Source organism: Xyrauchen texanus, chromosome 40 (assembly GCF_025860055.1).
Source record: "Xyrauchen texanus isolate HMW12.3.18 chromosome 40, RBS_HiC_50CHRs, whole genome shotgun sequence".
Classification (NCBI taxonomy): domain Eukaryota; kingdom Metazoa; phylum Chordata; class Actinopteri; order Cypriniformes; family Catostomidae; genus Xyrauchen; species Xyrauchen texanus.
The window spans coordinates 12,745,390-12,765,313 of NC_068315.1; the positions used below are offsets into that span (position 1 = coordinate 12,745,390).

At 36.7% G+C, this 19,924-nt stretch overlaps 2 protein-coding genes across 2 annotated transcripts; one reads left to right on the plus strand and one right to left on the minus strand.

Moving 5' to 3' along the window:
* Positions 1-1,162: 1,162 nt before the first annotated feature.
* On the minus strand, positions 1,163-2,298 carry LOC127633166 (double homeobox protein 4-like protein 4). The gene is made up of 3 exons (XM_052112046.1): positions 2,280-2,298; positions 1,989-2,161; positions 1,163-1,876 (listed from the first exon to the last, which is right to left on the minus strand). The coding sequence occupies exons 1-3, from the start codon at positions 2,296-2,298 to the stop codon at positions 1,163-1,165; spliced, it is 906 nt and encodes a 301-aa protein (XP_051968006.1).
* A 2,552-nt stretch (positions 2,299-4,850) lies between these two features.
* LOC127633105 (zinc finger protein 518A-like) lies at positions 4,851-13,739 on the plus strand. Its single transcript, XM_052111971.1, has 2 exons — positions 4,851-5,085; positions 7,244-13,739. Exon 2 carries the CDS (start codon positions 7,262-7,264, stop codon positions 11,798-11,800), a length of 4,539 nt encoding a protein of 1,512 aa, XP_051967931.1. The 5' UTR covers positions 4,851-5,085; positions 7,244-7,261; the 3' UTR covers positions 11,801-13,739.
* Positions 13,740-19,924: the final 6,185 nt, after the last annotated feature.

Here is a 19,924-nt window from a genome sequence, read left to right on the forward strand (position 1 = left end):
CTGCACTGTTGCTCCATTCAATGTAATTGAGTGGTGGCAAGAACTTTAAAATTCCAAAAAGCACATTAAAGCCACATCAAAATAATCCATATGACTCCTGTGGAAAAATCCATGTCTTCAGAAGAGATTGAATAGGTGTGGGTGAGAAACAGATCAATATTGTAGTAATTTTTTATTATAAATCCTCCTCCCTGCCCAGTATTAGGCAATATGCACAAAGAATGTGAATTGCTAAAAACAAAAAAGAATGTGAAAGTGGAAGTTAAACTGGAGATTTATAGTTTAAAAAAAGACTTAAATATTGATCTGTTTCTCACCCACACCTAACACATTGCTTCTGGAGACATGGATTAAACCACCGGAGTATTATGGAATATTGTTATGTGGCCTTTATGTGATTTTAGGGCTTTTTGCCAAGTTTTGGTCACCATTCACTTGCATTGTAGGGACCTACAGTACTGAGATTTATATGTACGTCATGGGTGGCATAAGGATGAGTAAATGATGAGAGAATTTACATTTTTTAGGTGATCTATTCCTTTCAGTAATAATGTGGCCTATACATCGTATTTTTAGTATGATTTTTTTTTTGTCTTTCGTTAAAGTATTTAGAAAAATGAACAGAGTAAGACAAATATATATATATATATATATATATATATATATATATATATATATATATATATATATATATATATATATATATATATGATGAATGTGTAAAGAAATCCAGAGATTACAAGTTCCTTTCAACACTATTTTATTTCAAATAAATATAAATAAATTAAAAAAGTGGCAGTAAAGGCTGTGTAAGCTTCCTTATGTAAATAAATATTTCAACTGCACTGTAATACTTTAAAAAAGAGCATGAAGAATAAATAAAGTCCAGAATTACTTTGGTAATACAGAGGAACTGTTTCAAATCTACTCCTTGATAGAAATTCTAAATAAATAAAGTCTGTTAAATTATTGTCCAATGTGGATGTCTGATATTGCTCTGTAACATGCACTTCCACAATACCATGCTGTCCATATAATTATTTTGAATAAATACAGTTCAAAAGATACAACTTAAATCCAATCCCTACCTCGTAATGCTAAAACAGTGTAAAAATGTCAACAGTAGTGGTGACAAATCCTACATTCTGGATATTTCTGGAAATTATTGTAGATCCATCTGGCCATTGAAGTTCCACCAGGCTGGCTCCATTTCCCCAAGGACATCCTCCAGACACTGAGGGGACAGAACTGGGAGTGGGGCTACATGCTGCTCCTCAGCAAGCCTGTCCCATGGGCTACTACAGTCAGAGTATGGCACAGATGGAGAGAAAGTTTCCTGTCCCATGTCCCAAAATGCAGAATCAGGAGAGGCTGGGGATGTTGGCAGTGACTCCAGGTCACTAGCACACCCAACCATGGCACTTCCAATTGGGTAAGGAGGTGGTGGGTAAAGAAACACATGACTCTTATCCTTGTAGGAGTTTCTAAAACTCTGCACTGGTGGACTCCAGGTAGACTCAGGAGATGACTGGGTGCTTACTCCAGAGCTCCAGCTGTCTGCCAAAGCTTGTAGATCAGAGGGAAATGTGGGAGAACAAGAGCTGGTTCCCATCAGTCTGCTTTGTCGTGGCTTAATATCAGGTGTGCTGTAGACTCTTGGTGGAAAGGTATAGTGCTGTGGAGATGTTTGAGGCATCTGAGATTGAGGAATTTTAAATGATGCCTCTGGAATGCCTCTCTGTTGTCCACTGAGTGCCACACTGGACATGTGAGGAGGTAGGAAAGGGCTAGGTAGAGGAGAGGTTGTGTCTAGATGTGTTGAGGTCTGAGAGGCTCTGTTTTTTAGGGTTCTGGCCCTCTTGTTCTGGAACCACACCTGGAAGACCAAAACATTTACATATTAATATTGATATACCTTTACCATAAAAGCTGTTTATATCTATGTATATTGTTGTTATTGATGCATTAATACACTGATATTGACATACCTGAATGCGTGACTCTGGCAGACCAGTGGCTTGAGACAGACTTTCTCTGACACTAATACCAGGGTATGGGTCCACACTGAAAGCAATTCGTAGAAGTTCCAAATGCTTTTTGGTGAAAGAGGTTCTTTTCCTTCGGCCTGCTATCTTACTGGCCTGTGAGTTTCCATCTTGAACTGTAAGGGTTAAAAAAAATTGTTATTACCGATGCACCACTTTTCCAAAATATTCTTAAAAATCTCTGAAAACATCAATTCATCAAAACAAAGAGTTAACAAAATAATACATTCTCACCAATGCAGTCAGCCCACATGTCTATTAAGTAATTTTTGTTTGTCACGTGTAGAATATTCTATATGAGTAGATCAAGTTGGATGCTTGTAACTGCTCCTTGTACTACTGACCAAAAATTGAAGGCTGCCACTATTTCTACCTGCCCACCTAGATCCAGTGTGGGCTGTCCTAACACTTCTATACTTTAAAGATTAAGTGAACTCTATGATCTCTAATGGCAAATTCACACCTTCATACATGCCACACCTTAATTCACAGGTCATTCTTCCATCTCCTTTGTTGGTCATCATAAACACATTAACAAGATGCAGACATGTCAAGACAATTTGTAAGACTATTTATAGAAAAATTCCTTATGAATTACTAGTTTAATACTTAGTAAAATCACTCATTCAAAATGTATAATTTAGTTTTACTTCTTACTACTTTTAAGAGAAATATAAATTATTAAACCTTACAAGTCATACCTTAAAAATTATACAGTCAATACAATTGATACTGATAGTTAAATTATATATTCAATTGAATGTAACTGATTAACGATTTTTTTATGAATTTTAATTAGTGTCCAAATATATTTTGAAAATTCAATATTTGTATTTAATCATTAGTGAAAAACAAAATTATGCATTTTGACATTTTAAATTTATATACTGAAAACACTACAGAGGGTTAAGGAAAATAATGTACAAAAGTAAAGTACAAAAGAATGTTCCATCTCTGGATGGAATGTTTTAATAGCCTAATGTTACACACACACACATATATATATATATATATATATATATATATATATATATATATATATATATATATATATATATATATATATATATATATATATATGTATTCCTTATGCTCAATCAGTACATTAAATAAAAAGGTCAGGTAGCTTGTACTTAATTTGGTGACCCTAAAACATCAGTGTTTGAACACCCAGTCATATAAAACATTCTCTCAATCATGAACAAGGATTTGTGTTGGATAAAAAAAAATGTGCATAACAAATAAAATAAGATTGTCTGTGTCTCATTCCATACAGGAAAGGAGAATATCCTCGTTTGTACTAATCTTACAACATTTTGAGATGTTCTGTTAAATCAAAGGGAAAGATCACATGGCTTTATTGATGAGTGCAAACAGCTTTGATGAATGTGCCAATTTGATTGATTTGTCCCCATCAATTTACACAAAGGATGCTATAGTGCAGATTCATACCTTTTAACAGCTGTTTGAATATGAATAGACCCAGTCACTAAGCCCTTTATGGTACATTCTGATAATAATAAGTGTTATGATTAATTGCACTCTCATTTTTTCATAAGCTACTTATGACCACTTTATAACAGCACCGAAATGTTCTTATTAAAACAACGAACACAATAATTAAGCTTTCACAGCTCTCACATTTTTATTGCTGTTATTGATGGTATAGCCAAACATGATGATTTAAGTTTCTGATTATAGACTCATGTCTTCCTTGTCTTCTTCTCTTATTTTCATTTTATAGTATAGCTCTTATTTATCAAAAATTTACATGTAGGAGGTACTTATCTTGTATTTTTTATGGCTATATATTCCATGTATATCCCAAGTCACTACTGCTCTGAGACAAGAGCCAGTTGGTATAGACAGGGTTTATGATCTGGAGCATGACAATCCAGCTACTTTTTATAGTATAATACATTTCTTATTTAAATGCATCACAATTCTTTGATATGCTTTAAGATGAATGTGAAAATGTAATCTTAAACACAACTAGCAATTCACCTCTGTGCACTGTTCCATCTTGCTTAAGTAGATATTCTACATTTCAAATCTACCTATGATCTATAATGATCTCCTTGAATTTGTATGTGATCAAGACATTGTTGTGATGGATGTGCTGTGTATCTTAAGTTCCAATATTATAATTTGACATTTCTCCATAAATAGGCTTTATAAAGGGCTTAACAGTATGCAGTACTTTAATACTAACTAATTATTAGTTCACATTGAGGGTTTCAGCACAGTTGGCATAGTACTTTAGCCCCCTCCCCTCCATTACATTTGTATAGTTTCATTCAAATTACCATAGTTACAGTAACTGATACTTCTGTAAAACACCATAGATGCTATATTATGAATGTGATCTTCAAGCCATGTTTTTAGAATCTGTCATTTTGTTAAATTTATTTTTTATGTTGTGGTTAACACCAAATGTTATTGCTCTAACAATTGTTGTAATGTTGTTATAGGTATATACAGTACATACTATATGCACATATATTTATTTTTGTAAGGGTTTAGTGTGTCTTGTGGACTATGAACATGTATTACATAAGTTTGTTAGATAACTACCTATCTATCTACCTATCACCATCAACAACATAATATCCCAATGATTCATGCACATTTTAACGGGATATCTATAAGCAGCTTATAATAAGGAAAACCCGTTAAACGTTAATGTAGTAATGACATAGTAGGTCAAGATGGCGCGCTATGATCATGAGTCATGGCGTCTCTCTGGAGTCTTCAAAGCAGCACTATTGACAATTTTTGTTACATAGACATTAGTGTAATGGACATAATTTCAAAAGAGATATATATTAATTAGCCGAAAAGAGGTATTATTTCACTTAGAGAATCTGTTCTGAAAGAAAATGAGAAATATATGTTAGTAAAAGACAATCTAATGAGTCTTTCAGGTAATCCATATTCATCCGCTGTGAGTTCCTGTCTCACGCGCAGTGGAGGGAGCGGAACCCGGATGGAACGGTCATGGCTGCCGTCAGCGACCTGCCAGTCTAAAGAGAAAAGAGAGGTAAATTTGTCTAAACCGCATCGATTTGAAGCAGCGATCTTAATTAGGACGTATTGACATTGTACAATATTATAACGGTCACTTTTGTAAGTAGTGCGCTCTTACTTTGACTTCTTCGTTGTTGTTTATCGTTTGATTATGTCTCGCGTGGGTGGGGGGGTGAGTTGCTTTATTTGTTGTTGATCTGTTTAGACAAGTCTTATGGGTGAATTACTTTCTGTGACGTGCAGGTGTATTCGGCGAAGGATAGTCGGTTTGCAATCAAATATGCACGGCCATGATTGTCGTGTTGAGTCGATTGACATGGCACTTCCTTTAGTTGGCTGTGTACAGTGCATTGTGTGTGTCCGCGTTGCACAAAGTTGGTGAATGTCAATTCAAATAGCCGACGTTAATCATACGTAGATGCATGGCTAATTTGTGTAGTGTGTTTAAAAATAGTTTGTTTGTGCATCTACTGATTGATTGTGAAGTGCATTTTAAGTTGCATGTGCATTTAAGTCTGATCAAAAGTTTGTCATTTGCAGCAGTTCTTGAAAATGAATAAACATAAATCAAGGCTGTTTGTGACACGCATTAAATACATAGTGTGAGATTATGATCATTCTGGTGAAATTTTACTACACTAACACATGAGTTTACTTATGAAGTGATGTGCCATGCACCCTTTAAGACATCACTTGAGACTTACTTTCTGGCGGGACTGGAATTTAATATGGTTTCTCGCTTTCAAAATGTTATACCTAAAGAAAATCGTTTATGCATGGACTTGGGGTTGTTATCTCACAAAATAATTGTTTGTAGTTGTTGTTGTTGTTGTTGTTGTTTTTTTATGATTATTTTGTAAGTTAAAACCTATTTAATGATAAAAGTCCTAGATTGTACAGACTGTTAAATACATAGCATTTTTCATGATAACACTCTTACAATTTAATTTCTTTATTTTTGCTCATTATATTTAGATTTCCTACTGAAATCATTGGCTATATATTGCTCTGTGAGTCCTTGTGTAGAGTAAAACTTCCTCACAGGCAATTGCACATTATTTTGTGTGATGCATCAGTGGTCTGTAGATATTAGCTACAAGCTAATATAACTGTCTGTTTCCTATGAGTAACAAAGGGATCTTCCTTAAGGAAAGAAATCCAAATTGTCCCCTGTGCTGCGTTTCATTTGTAGGACTTTTTCACCTTATTGGGGATGGAGACATTTATACACTTACAAGTAGAGTAATTTAAATTTATAGTATTCATTCCAGGGATTCATAATCATAAACACTGGATAGGTCATGGAAACTCATTGGTCAAAAAATTGAACACCGTTCATTCTGTTATTTACAACTAGGCTGTAAAAGGCCAGAATGTGACCGCCAGTTTTTCAAACAAGAAATTGACGCGGTATTGCAAATAAATTGAAAGTTTTCTCTTCTGTTGTCTTGACCCAAACATGTAATACTACGACAACATTCATGAAAGGCAAGAGAGTATAGGTTGTTTTTTTATTTTTTTAAACAATCGATAGCACCAGTTGTAGACTACACTGGTGTGAATATTTAGCATATTATCTTACTTTGTGAAAAGTTAGTCTGAAGGGCTGTCCAGTAGAAGATAAACTCAATCATTTGTGTAATAATTAAGCTATATACCTAACATGTTGCATCTATGGTTGAGAACAACAATGAGTAAGGATATAACTTTTTTTTTAATGGGTATATTACATGATTGGGGGGTTTACATGTTATGTGGTGTACCTCATCTAAAGCCATTTTGTTCATACTTTTACAATTATTACACATGCATCTTTCATGATTTTATGTTTTTTAAGATTAAAGATTAAGATTAAATAGGACCTATATGTAATGTTAAAATTAATCTGTCACACTCCAGGACCATTTAAAATGAACTACTGAATGCAAAAGTTGATCATTGTGGTGAAAAACTTAAAAGAAATGGTGACCAGTTCCTGGACTTAAGAAAGATGCTTTATATATATTCATATACATTTTTACCTAAAATCTTGATGTTGATTTAAAAAAAGTAACTGGAAATGTTCTGCATCGACTACCGTTATTTTAACAAGGGGTCAATTTCATTCAAAGCTGTACAAAAATGCTATTAATCAAATATTGTAGGTTAATTGTGTTTTCCAAATATTGCAGGAAATTTTATTCTAAAGCATGGAGGTTGAACTGACATCATCAGATGATCCCCCTAAAAGCCATGACCAGAGCCAGGATGATGACACCTCACTGGACCACCTCACTTTGCCTCTTGAGTTGGCACATCAGCCTTCAGAGACAGCCTCTTGCAATGAGCATTGTGACCAAGATGAAGCACCCCCTGAGGAGTCAGGCACTGATAATCTCAACACACATGGCAAAGCTTCTGGAAAGTCTCCATGTAAGATACTGCAGGGTGCAATCTTCTCTGGAAAAATACTGAGCTTTTGTTGTTCTGAATGCAAAGACGACACCACTTACAGCCCTAACGACTTGCTTAAGCATTTTCAAGGAGTTCACAAGGGGACCCTTCCAACATATCCTTGTGATCTGTGCTCATTTGTCACCAATGAATTCTCTGCACTCCAGCGACATCGCATTGGACATCGAAACACTTTGGTCACATGCGAGATCTGCAATGATGGGGTGCAGTATTCTCTTCTTTTGCTAACAAGGCACTTTACAGCATGCCACAGTCATAATGGACATTTTCGCTGTAAAAAGTGTGAGTTTTCAACCAGAGATGCTGGAACCTTCGTTCAACACATTCATCATCACAATGAACGTAATCAAAAATGTCCAAATGTTAGCCCCACACAAGGGGAGCTTCAAAGGCACAACCTGGTGCATTCAGGGATTTTTCCATTCTCTTGTCAGATATGTGGCTATAGTGCAGCTCGCAGAGAGTACCTGAACAAGCATCTTACTGTGGCACATAGTGAAGAGCTGGATAGAGCAATCAAACGGAAAGCAATTGAGGACAATACTGGAGTTAATTCACCTGGACTGAAAATGTTGCTTAAAAAGTCTTCTCCAGTTGGAGGATCCAGAGAAATGCAGTGGATGTCAAAACTTAACTCTCTTCCTGCCGTAGGACTGCTTGATCACAACGGCAGGTTGTTTAATCCTGAAAAAACCTTGGAGGAGACCCAGCACTACCTCGAAAGAGCTGTTGGGGTTAAAAAAGATAGTCATAAATGGTCAAAGTCTCCCCTAAAGACTGAGCCACAGTGTCTGCACCCCATTCCAGCAACAACACTTCAACCAAAGTTACAAGAGCAAGAGATTAGTCCTGGAAGTGGACTTCTGAATCCCACCAACAGTAATGGACTGACCGTTCTTATGGTAAAAAATAAAATTTCCATTCCTCCTAACTGCACCACTAAAGTCATGGGCTTTAAGATGGTAGATGGTAAAAAGCATTTAGTTCTTAAAGTCATACCAACAAAACAAGAGGACTCCACTGACAATGAGGTCTCTGATTCACAAAGTGGTGAGGATGAAGATAAAACCAGAAGCTCCTCATCTTCACCAAGTGTAGGGTGTCTCAATGTAGAGTCTGGAGAATCAAATGAGACTGGTGTTAAAAACTATGTGAAATCTTCAATTAAAGAGGAGTCAAAGGAAGTTGAAAATCTCACTGGCAACCAGCCCTCCTTGATAGAGGAGCATGCAGTTAGCTTCGAGAGGGCATGGAAAATAGGGCAAGTTTATAATGAGGATGCCGGAATCACCGACAATGTCTCTCCTTCAGCTTCACATAACGTTGACTTACCATCTTCAACATTACAAAATTCATCCCCATCCCAGTGTCCGAGTAGTCAGTCCAATGGTAGGTCATCACCTAATGAGATATCTTTGCTCTGTGAAAGAAGCTCCAATGAGGACGTCAAGCCAGCAAATCCATCCGTCACAATTCCTGTTTCAGCTTCAGAGCTTTCCACAGCTATTTCAGAGACCACACTTTCTGAATCTCCCATGGCCGAAACAGAATCATCTAAAGACCAGACGACAGTGTTGTCTTCATTTATCGATGGACTCCCAGTACCAGACTCTCCACTTTCCCATGCAAATTCAATCCCTGAAATGACTGTAGTTGACGCGAATCAAAGCGCAAATATCCTGCAATCTAAACGTCCATCTAAAACAATTGTAGAGGAATCCCTTATACAGAAAGCTACATTAGAAAACAATAAATGCTTCAGAAATGTTTTCTCTTTAGGTTGTAAACCATGTGAGAATAAAACCAGACAAAGCTACCCTACTGAAAGTCCCGTGGTCCCTGATTCAGTGGCTGAAGAAGAGAATGATTCTGATAAAGTTGAGACATTATCTGAGACAACTGCAATTAAAGCCTTGTCCTCTAAAACAGTGTTAGAAGAGAGCTCTCAGTTTCTCCCAAATGTTAGCGCTGCTCCTAATGCAAGTAAGACCTCAGCCTCGGATAGTGTAGTTGTAAATTGCAATTCCCCTAAAATAACTACAAATGAAAACATAGAGTCAAACTCTAGTTCACAAAATAAAATTAGTACAGGTGAATTGACTGATGCCAAAGAATATTGCGCAGAGGTTGAAAATAACTCCCTCAGTTCCTCGAGTCAAGAAGTCTTTAGTTTTCACAATTATTCTAAAGATACCTCAGGCAGCTCACCTGATTCCCTCCAGCCTGAGGAAGATTCAACAGAGGGGATGGAGGAAGAGGAATGTGAGGAAGATTTTGGAGACTGGAGCTTAACTTTGCCTGCATCTCCTCCATTTCCAGCAGAACAATCCGAAGAAGATTTACAAGGTTACAAACAGACAGGGGCAAATGATGATGGTGGAGAAAATGCATTAGAACGAGTGTCAGATAGTGATATTGAGGTTGATGAGTGTATAGCTACTTTTGACGATTCAGTCGTTCCGGTGCTTCCAGATAGCATGCAAGAAACAGCTTGCTCATCGATGTCAGAGAAGAAACCGGACGATAGGGCACCAGCAAGTTTGAAGAATGCCACTGTTTTGGGCAAAATACTTGAAAAGCACTCGGATGCCATCATTAGCCAGCAACTTGAGAAAGAAAGAATTAAGTCTTCGACTACAGTACAAGAACCTGTTAGGCCAACCAGAACAACACTTAGGATCTTGCAAACACCTGAAGGAAAACAGCAGATGTTCCTGCAAACTGCAGAGACTCCGTATGGTGTGCCAGTTCAGCTTAAAAGTGGAGCTGGGTTCAAGCTCATTACTAAGTCGTGTTCTCCCAAAATTAATGTGTCTTACGTGAAACCTGGCATTGAAACGAACAGCAAGACTACAGGACTGGCTCTCACTTTAAACGGAGGCAGAATTGGAACATCTGCGCAAAGTTCAAATGAGGAATCTAAAGGACAAGCAACTGTTCAAATGGCAACAAGCAGCAGTGGAAATCGCTATTTTGTCAACGCAGCTGCTCTTAAAGGTTCTCTTCTCTTATCAAGTGCTGTGAAGTCCTCATCTGGAGAACAGGCAACCGATATGCCACAAACTTGTTATTTAGTTCAGAGGCCAGTCTCTGTTACCCCAGTTAGCAGTGAGTCCACTGGTGCAAGTTCCAAGCCTGTGCTTGCAACTCGTCCTGTATTGGCAATGCCTGTGAGTACAGCTGATAAAACTGGTCCCTTGCAGACTGGGAGACAAGCTTACTTGGTTAGATACATTTCTCCAGCTAAGTCAGGTATACTTTTGAATAATTCCGATGGAAAAGCTTTAAACCAGGGCAACCAAGTAAATGATGTTGGCAAAAACAGGGTTTTCCTTAAAATTCTTAGAGGTCCTAATGGCACCAGATTTCTCTCTAGTGCTCCATACACCACCACCTCAGCCAAAAAACCTCTATACCTTGCTACAAGTTCTTTACAGTCCCCTTACTTCTTAATGTCCTCAAGTAAATCTTTGAGCAATGGGTCGGCAGGCCTGAAAACATCTATCAGTTCCCAGGGTTCCCATAAACTGATTCCAGCACAGCTTATTCTACCCCAGTCAAATGTTCAAATCAAAAACAGGGGTGATCCTGATGTAGCATTACAGAAGTCACCACTTGTTCCTTGTCTCACCTGTCCACCAAGCCAAAGGAAGAGGCGGCAAAAGGCTTTGTTTGGGGAAATACAGGAGAGCTCTTCTAAAACTAGGAGAATCTCAAGCAATACATCAATTGAGAAAGATGCTACTTCAATTTGGGAGCCTGTTGCAAAGGATGCAGAGAGAAAGCTGAGACTCTGTCCCTTTAGTCCACTTCAAGAAATCAAATGTCCCCGTCGAAACCAGCCTGTGGTCGTGTTGAACCACCCTGATGCCGACATTCCTGAAGTTGCTAGCATCATGAGATCAGTGAACAAGTACAAAGGTGAAGTTTTCAAAGTGGTGCTGTCACAGAGTACAGTTAAAGCCCTCTCTGAGCTGAGCCTCACTGATCCTTCAAACACACTTTCAAAGCAGAAGGCTTCCAAAAGCAGTGGCTGTGCAACATCCAGGCCGGTAGGAGTCACTGTTCAAGAGAGATTTATATTAAAACTCAAGTTAAAAAAGATGAGTAGAAATAAGTATGAGGTGGTGAGGTCCTCATCTACTGGTTTTGAGCAGCAGTCAAGGTTTTGTTGCTGGTTTTGTGGGCGACTTTTCAACAACCAAGAGGATTGGATTGGCCATGGTCAACGGCATCTTATGGAGGCAACAAAAGATTGGAACAAGCTGTTTTAATGTAACACAAACCCCTGGATTGGGCCAAATGCCATCCGTCATTGTAGAAAACTGATTTTTTTACATTTAATTCCGTTTTTAATAGTACAGTAAGACACAAAATATAGACGTAAACCTGTCTATATTATTTTTCCATAGATTTTTCTCAGAAGTTTTAAAGAGTATTGTGTAATAGAAAAGAGTTTGATACCAGTTTGTATGTAAATAGTTTTAACCCTTGCATATTTAAATCGAGTTGTATAGAACGGAACTGTGAAAACTGGACACACTGTATGTTTATGGTGCACACAGTAAATCACTGGTATGAAAAGAAGGTGCTGTCTCTTATAGACCACTTTTAATGCAGATGATTGAACAGATTTCTCAGGTAATTCCATAATCTTATAATTAATGGTCCAGCTTATAAAAAAGTAATTATCCTCAGTCTGAAGCTGTGTTTGATTTGTCTTTCTAAATATTATGTACCATTTAAGTACAGTTTAAGTTGGCTACATGTCATGCCTAAATTGTAAGAGTTCATGGAACCTATTGAAAACTTGTTTTATTTTCCAATTATTGTCCCTTTATTTTTTTAAATGTTCAAAATAATTGGAGAAATAAGTGTGTTGGTATACCTGCGAGTTTAAATTGTTATTTTAGGAATTGTGGCAGAAATAACAAATTCACCTAAAAACAAACCATCTGGTTCCTGTGGAAGCCATCCTTTTAGAATGATTATGTCCTTTGAGGGGGTTTTCCATTATTATGCTCTATTTTGTGTATTAGTTCTCATACTGTTTGTTTGGGTCACATTAATTTTCTCTGGTGCTATGCATCTCCCTTCATTATTTCAAATTAGACCTGGTGTAATTTCAGTAGCAATAATGGACTTCATAATTGTTTGAAACCTTTCCCTATTAACCTTATCTGTTGGTTATCGCTTCTGTGCTCTTTGTTTTTCTTCTGTTCTTTTCTTCTTTTGAATTGAAGAAATGTACCTGTAAATGTATAATTATGCTTTACCTAAAGAAAAAAGATAAGACCGCATGTTTAGAGATGCAACCCAACAAACCTCATATAGCCAATCAAACACTAACTGTTTGTTCATTTTCCATTGGACATTAGTGCCTCATTCTGCCTCAAAGTTTTAACCAGAGGGTCTGTTTCTTTTCACCGTTAAGTCCAGATTTGTAAGATTCTTGTGTGCTTAGCAGACGTGCAAATACTTCCCCTAAACAATTGGTGGCCCAATATCAATTCTCTTCTCTATGGTTGTTTACAATTAGATTTGACAATAAGAATACAAATAAACAATTGGTTAAAAAGCATTAAAACAGAGTTTAAGCATTCAGTATGTATAATTTGCATTAAAAGCCTGCTTTACTGGTAATTGGATACAACCATTGTTTTTTAAAAAGGTCAACTGTGTTAACGCTGTCGTGAACCTATAAAGTGTGCTCGGTGGTCCTTTAAAATTGATCTGTCAATCTGCAAATTTTAGATGTTCTTTTTTATACAATTTGTTTCTTATTAACCCTGACAAACACCTCATAAGTGATTTGGTCTGCCACACTGAAATCTCACAGAGAAATTTGTAATTATGACAGATGTATTCATTTGGCTGTGTCCATATTGGTCTTTGTCCATGGTGCTTTACAGTGTAAGAAGCTTTGATGGCAGAGAGGTAGTAATCCATCCTTGATTTATATAGCGTTCCATGTTTTAAATCTGTTTTTCCTAACAAATAGGTAACAAACAAATGTTGTTGGCATAGAAAGTTTTCTCTCTAAAAAAAATAAAAATTACTGTACATTGTTTTTCACCCTCTATATGACATGACAATCACTGTTATACATGTGAAATAGTCAAAGTTTTATGCAAACCATAACAGTTGACTAATATTCAGCTCGAATGTCTCTGCTTGAAAAAAATGATGTCATGCCATGAGTGAGCAAACATATAGTCTACTTCTGTTAACCAAATAATGTTTGCCCTGAGGTTAAAAATAAATTAATTCATGTCCTTCCTTCTGGTTGTATTGTCCATGTCACACAGGTTTTATTGGAATCTGAGAGACAAGTTTATTTTTTTATGCTAAGTGCCTAAAATGTGATGCACCAGGTTGACACTATATTGTACTGTATTTACCTCCTTGCAGTTCCTCCTTTAATAAATGTAAATACCTTTAAAGAAGATGACTGTTTTTATTACTAAAATGGGAATTGCCAATTGTATTTGTTTTTGGTGTTTGAATTTACTGAAATGAACAGACATAGACATTTTTCTCAGGGAAATGTTGCTATTAGGAGCTTTCACTCTTGGTGGCAGTATTGCATTGGATTAGTTATTTGGTACTGGTCTTTTGGAAATTGCTACATTGGCACAATGCCACAAGATTGCCTTCATTGGTATTCAACAGTATGGTGCATCAAACACTAGGGTATTTTTCTTTTCTCAAAAGAACACAAGGGTATTTTTTTTTATTTTAATTTTATGTGTAGACATATTTCTAGCCTGTCATTCTTAATAGAACACATGTATGTTAATATATGCATCATTTGCAGTGTGTGGATAATCCAATACTCAGGAATATTCTAAAAAGAATGTCAAATTGTTACTTGTATTGTTTTGAGATTTAACAAAGCTGAGATGCGTAAAAGATGAGCCACTTCAGCAATATTGTTTTGAATTTATCGAAACATTTTTATAGTCCATTTATCGCTCCCAGTCGCAGAAAATGTCTAATCTTCACTAGTTCTCAAAAATAGTCACTTCTTATATGGAAAGCAGCCTCTAGTCAATGTCTATTTCACAATTTAGTGTTCAATTTGCTTGTATCTTAATATACAGTACATATGCAGTTTGCAGGGCACTCAAGATTAATTTATTTATTACACTTTCAAATAACGCTGTTCCATACATGGGTTTTACCAAACTCAGGTTTGGCTTTCACCTTCACATTTGCGTGAAGGCTCTGTCATGATAATTAAGGGCAAAATCTACCCAGGCTATGATTTGCTGTGAGTCACTATCCATGTCATGATGAGGATATTTGAGATACACACAGTGTATGGGGCTGACTGGATCACATAACATTCACAATCAAAAGGATCACAGATAATGGCCGATTGATTCAAAGATCGGTTGTATTTGCTGTTATTCAAAGCTAAGCCTCAGTATATCTGTTTACCTGCACTGAGCAGGCAAGTAAGATACAGGTTCACCTGCTCTTGACAGGATTTAAATAGGTCAGGCTTGTATCAGGGCTGTCTGCAGACTGCCTCTGACTTACTGCAATTAAAGTGGTTCAGGCCATGGAGTGGACTGTGGGAAGGAGGAATGGCAGCCCATTCCTTGAGAAATGAATCACTTAACGCAACAAGAGAGAGAGAACATTTTTGATTAAACTATTGTCATACATGGACCATTTTGTTGCACATTGCATTAAGAATAGGTATTTAACCGAATGGCTCATTGAAGGCTACATAATACATAAGTACTATGGCTTTTGCCAAGTAGGGCATACAGGCTAAGTAGCCCAACATTTGAGGTCTTTTTTTGTGATTGGATAGGATAATCAAATTAAATATGGTTGCATTTTAAACAAATTAACTAGTAGTGGCTGTAATATCTTGTTTTTTTATTTTCCCCCAATAAGTAATTAAAGGAATATTCCGGGTTCAATAAAAGTTAAGCTCAAATGACAGCAATTGATTAGTGTCATAATATTGATTACCACAGAAATAAATTGCCCCTCCTTTTCTTGAAAAAAAAGCTAAAATCTGGGTTACTGTGAGGCATTTGCTATGGAAGTGAATATGGCCAATTTTTGAACATTAAAATACTCACTATTTAAAAAGTATAGCCACAAGACATAAATAATATGTGTGTGCACATTAATTTTGTGAAATTCATTTAACTGTATAAAGATATAACCAATTTTACAACTTCGTTGCCATGACAATGTAATGTCTACCAACCCTAAAATGACTGTATATTTAAACAACTATACAGCTCAAATAATACATGAGATTTACAGAAGAATTAATGCATGTGCTTTTATAAAATAATAAGTCTGCCTTTAAACCCTCCAAAAATTGGCCACATTCACTTTCATTGTAAGTGCCTCACTGTAACCTAGATTTTCTTTTTAAAGAAAAGGTGGGATGAGTTAAAAATAATTTTTGTGGTAATCATCATTATGCCACAAATGCTGGCGATTGAGCTTAACGTGTCTTGAACCCGGAATAGTCCTTTAAGTATCTTGAAATGCTGGCTTGACGCGATTTTTCTAAAAACTTTTTTTGCCAAAATCCATAAACGGAGATTCAAATTTCCTCCTAGGCCTTACAACCACTAGTGAGTGGTGGTGGTGTAGTGGTCTAATGCGCATAAATGGTAAACTTGTAATCAGAAGGTTACTGGTCCGATCCTCACAGCCACCACCATTGTGTCCTTGAGCAAGGCACTTAAGGTTGCTCTGGGGGGGATTGTCCCTGTAATAAGTGCAATGTAAGTTGCTTTGGATAAAAGCATCTGCCAAATGCCTAAATGTAAATGTACAAGCTACATCCACCAAACCTGGTACAGACATTAAGGTTGTTTGATTTACAGTTTTCACACAGATGGTGAAAAATCTGAAAGAATCCCATAGATTTACATTAACAGACTGTTCTAGTTAATAATGTTTCACTAATGTTAGAAAGTAATTTCATAAATTAATTGATATCAAGTCGGCCACATTAGTTGAGACTTTTAAAGATAAAGTGGATCTGTGACATCTACAAGTCTGACATCACATGGTCAAGAATTCATCATTTTCCAAAAAAAGAAACACACTTTGCAATATTGGGGGCTATTTATATGACACCTGCCAGCTTATCCAGCTCACCACGCTGTGCTATTACCGTCCTCTGCCATCCCCCTGCTATGGATCTATTTATTCTCTTTTCTCTCTGGTACCCTCTTCTCCCTGCCCTCTCTTTCTCTAATAGCTTATGTCATCTCAGTCTGAGTTGTGCATTCTGTCCATTACCACTCAAAGCAGAAACAGCACAACAGAGAAACTCTGAGTAACCACCTGCCTGCCTCTATGTAAGGCTCAAAATAAATAGGTCATGCAGCCCCTATGAAACTAAATAAGTAATGTGTAAAAGGGTGAAGCAATTGTAATCCTTTTAGTGGTACTCAAAAACTGGGAACCAACTGGGTGTGTCAAAGCTAGTGGGCTCAATCTTTTCTTCCATAATCTTACAACTAATTTGTGTATTAGGAAGTAATTCAGAGGTTGTGTCCTTATGTTTCTATAGAGTTGGATCGACAAAGGCAGTCTCAGGCCAAAATACAGACTCATTAAAACCATCAGCTCAGACAGCAAATCATCTTGTGACACAGAAGCCCAAACAACTACCTGTACTGCAGCCTGCAAGGCCTATATTATGTTTGAGAGTTTGGATATCTGCCAGCAGATGGCAGTGACGAGCAGGGCCCCTGCAGTTCTGATACAATTGGAAGTGAAAGCGCTTATTTCCATGAAACATTATAAGGACAGCACCCAATGGGTCACTCAGTGAACCCAACACTACTTATACTTCCCCATTAGGCCGTGTGAATTAGTTGTGCAGCTTGAATGGATTTTGCTGTTTGTCACCCATTTTAACGAATACCCTTAGTTTTCCCTCGTGTTCTTCTATTCTTCTTGATCTGAATTCTTGTTCTTATCTAATCTGACTTATGGGGTCTTCAATTAAACATAAAAGTTATTTTGTGCATTTCATGAAGTCTCCTAGTGAGGACCTCAGGAAACCTTGCAGGCAACGAACTGTTGCAGATGTTCAGTATAAAACATTTAAAGGTTTCCAAGCGTCTATCAGTAGTGACCTCTCCCAGCTGTCGATTTGGGAGGCTAAAAGTTATCCCAGACATCCAAGAGAGGCTCCATAGGGACAGGCTAGTATGAAGGTAAATCAGTAGCAAAACTCGAAAGCTTGCATATTTAGATTTGAGAACTTGTACAATAAATTTACCCTCAAAGCACCGATGTAAAAACATGTCAAATCAAATTTGAAGTTGAATGTTGCCACCTGCAGTCACAGATAATAATTCAAAGCTTGTGTTTTGAATTCACAAATTCAGACAAGTAGCCACAAATGTGTTCTGGAGTGGCGGAACTGCAACTCTAAACATATCGTAAATGGTGCATTCCTACAATTCGATGACATTCTGGCTTTAAAACTTTTTGAAAGCCTTATTCTCCCCAATTTGGAATTCCTAGTGACTTGCCTTAATCCATGTGGTGGTGGACGATTCTCAGTTGGCTCTGTGTCTGAGACTGTCAATATCTGCATCTTATCACGTGGCTTGTTGAGTGTGTTACCGTGGAGACAGCGCATGTGGAGGCTTCACGTGGCATCCACGCACAACTCACCATGTGCCCCACTGAGAGCGAACCACATTATAGTGACCACGAGGAGGTTACCCCATGTGACGCTACCCTCCCAACCAGGCCAATTTGGTTGCTTAGGAGACCTGGCTGGAGTCACTCAGCATGCCTGTACTTGCTGATCTACCCAGGTGCCCCGGCTTTGAAACTTTTGAAAAATAAAATATATATTTAAGACCATCTTCATGTTTCATAATTACAGGGACAAGCTAAAGACTGCATTAGTCATACTGGTCAAGCTAAATGACAAAAAAAATCAGATGTCCATCCAGTTAAATGGGCAGTGTAAGGGTAGAAAATAACAGGGTGGACATTTAGTGGATAAATTAGCCACTTCAAGGTCTGTGATTGATATTTAGCAAACATATTAGTAAACTTATATTGGCGATTTTATTTGTTAACATAAACCTGTAAATTGAAATTTTAAAATTACATTTATTTCCCATTTATCTTCCCATTATATGTTGGACATTTTATGCTTCTCCACACATGATTAACACCATAAAATAAAGGAAAAAATAAATGACACAAAAGAGTTACAAACTTAAGAAAACTCAAAATATTTGTTATGTCCACCACCAGTATGTATGATATCATTTCATAACATACTGTATATCTTCAATGAAAGGTCATAGTATCATGACATAACAGGGTGGGCAATAAATCAAGGGACACACAAAAAACTCCACTTTCATTGTTAAAAATACACATTTACCACAAATTATTATGTTAGTGAGAGGATGAATCTCACTTTAATGAATGAGCCTCATTAAAAAGCTTCAGCTCGAGACACTACTTTACACTGAAAAACAGTGCAGATGGACACAAAAATGCATTCAGTGTGAACTGTTTCACAGGGTAACAAGGTTACCTATGTTAACATGGGACATTGGTTTGAAAGGGAATTGGTGATTACACTTATCAGAGCAGTAAATCACAAGTGGAATTATTTTATTTGCAATATTAAAGCATCATAGGCTGATATGTGTCAATAATATACTCTCAATTGCCTTTATTTATAATAAATAATGACTTGATTAAGCTGAAAATCAATAAAGTGACAAATGAAACAGGTTTGGGATGCTGGTCCAGTGGTTAGGCATACTGGCAGAACATTCAGTGATCTGGTTTCAAATCCAGGTCAAGCTGGATGCATTTGAAGCTTTGCTGCAGATTTTTATGTATTTTTAACAGATATAATGAAAACAATTTAGTAAAACACACATGCACAGACAAACAATTTATAAAATTGTTTTAAATACATCAATCAAAATTGTAACTGAATCTGACAGCCAGCAATTACAGTATAATCTATTGAATTTCCTGAGAACGCTTGAATTATTGAGATCACAAATATGAACTACGTTTTCCTTACATAGTTTTTTTAAAGAGGCTTTTTTAAATTGTCAAAATAAGAAATAAGTTTCTTAAGTTTTTGCCAAACAAACAGAATTATTACATTTCTGAAGAAATGTATCATGCTTTCTCAGAGTTCATTCTCATTTATTCTCACCCATTGGTCAATTTGGCATTTGTACTTGCTCTCCACAAAAAAAGAGCTTCTTTTGGCAGTGTCATGGGTAGTTATAAACATACAACATTGTCATGTACATAACCCTTGATAAGGAAAAGATGCTCTTATAACAATGTAAATAAAAATATAAATGTTTACTGGGGATTTGAACCCAGGTCCATATGCATGG

What these genes read in the sequence shown, in the direction of transcription:
- LOC127633166 (XM_052112046.1), bottom strand. An exon ending in TGCCAGAGTCACGCATTCAG is followed by an intron (nt 1,877 to 1,988) that starts GTATGTCAATAT and finishes TTGGTCTTCCAG; the next exon opens with GTGTGGTTCCAGAACAAGAG.
- LOC127633105 (XM_052111971.1), top strand. Translation starts at nt 7,262, where the DNA reads ATGGAGGTTGAACTGACATCATCAGATGATCCCCCTAAAAGCCATGAC.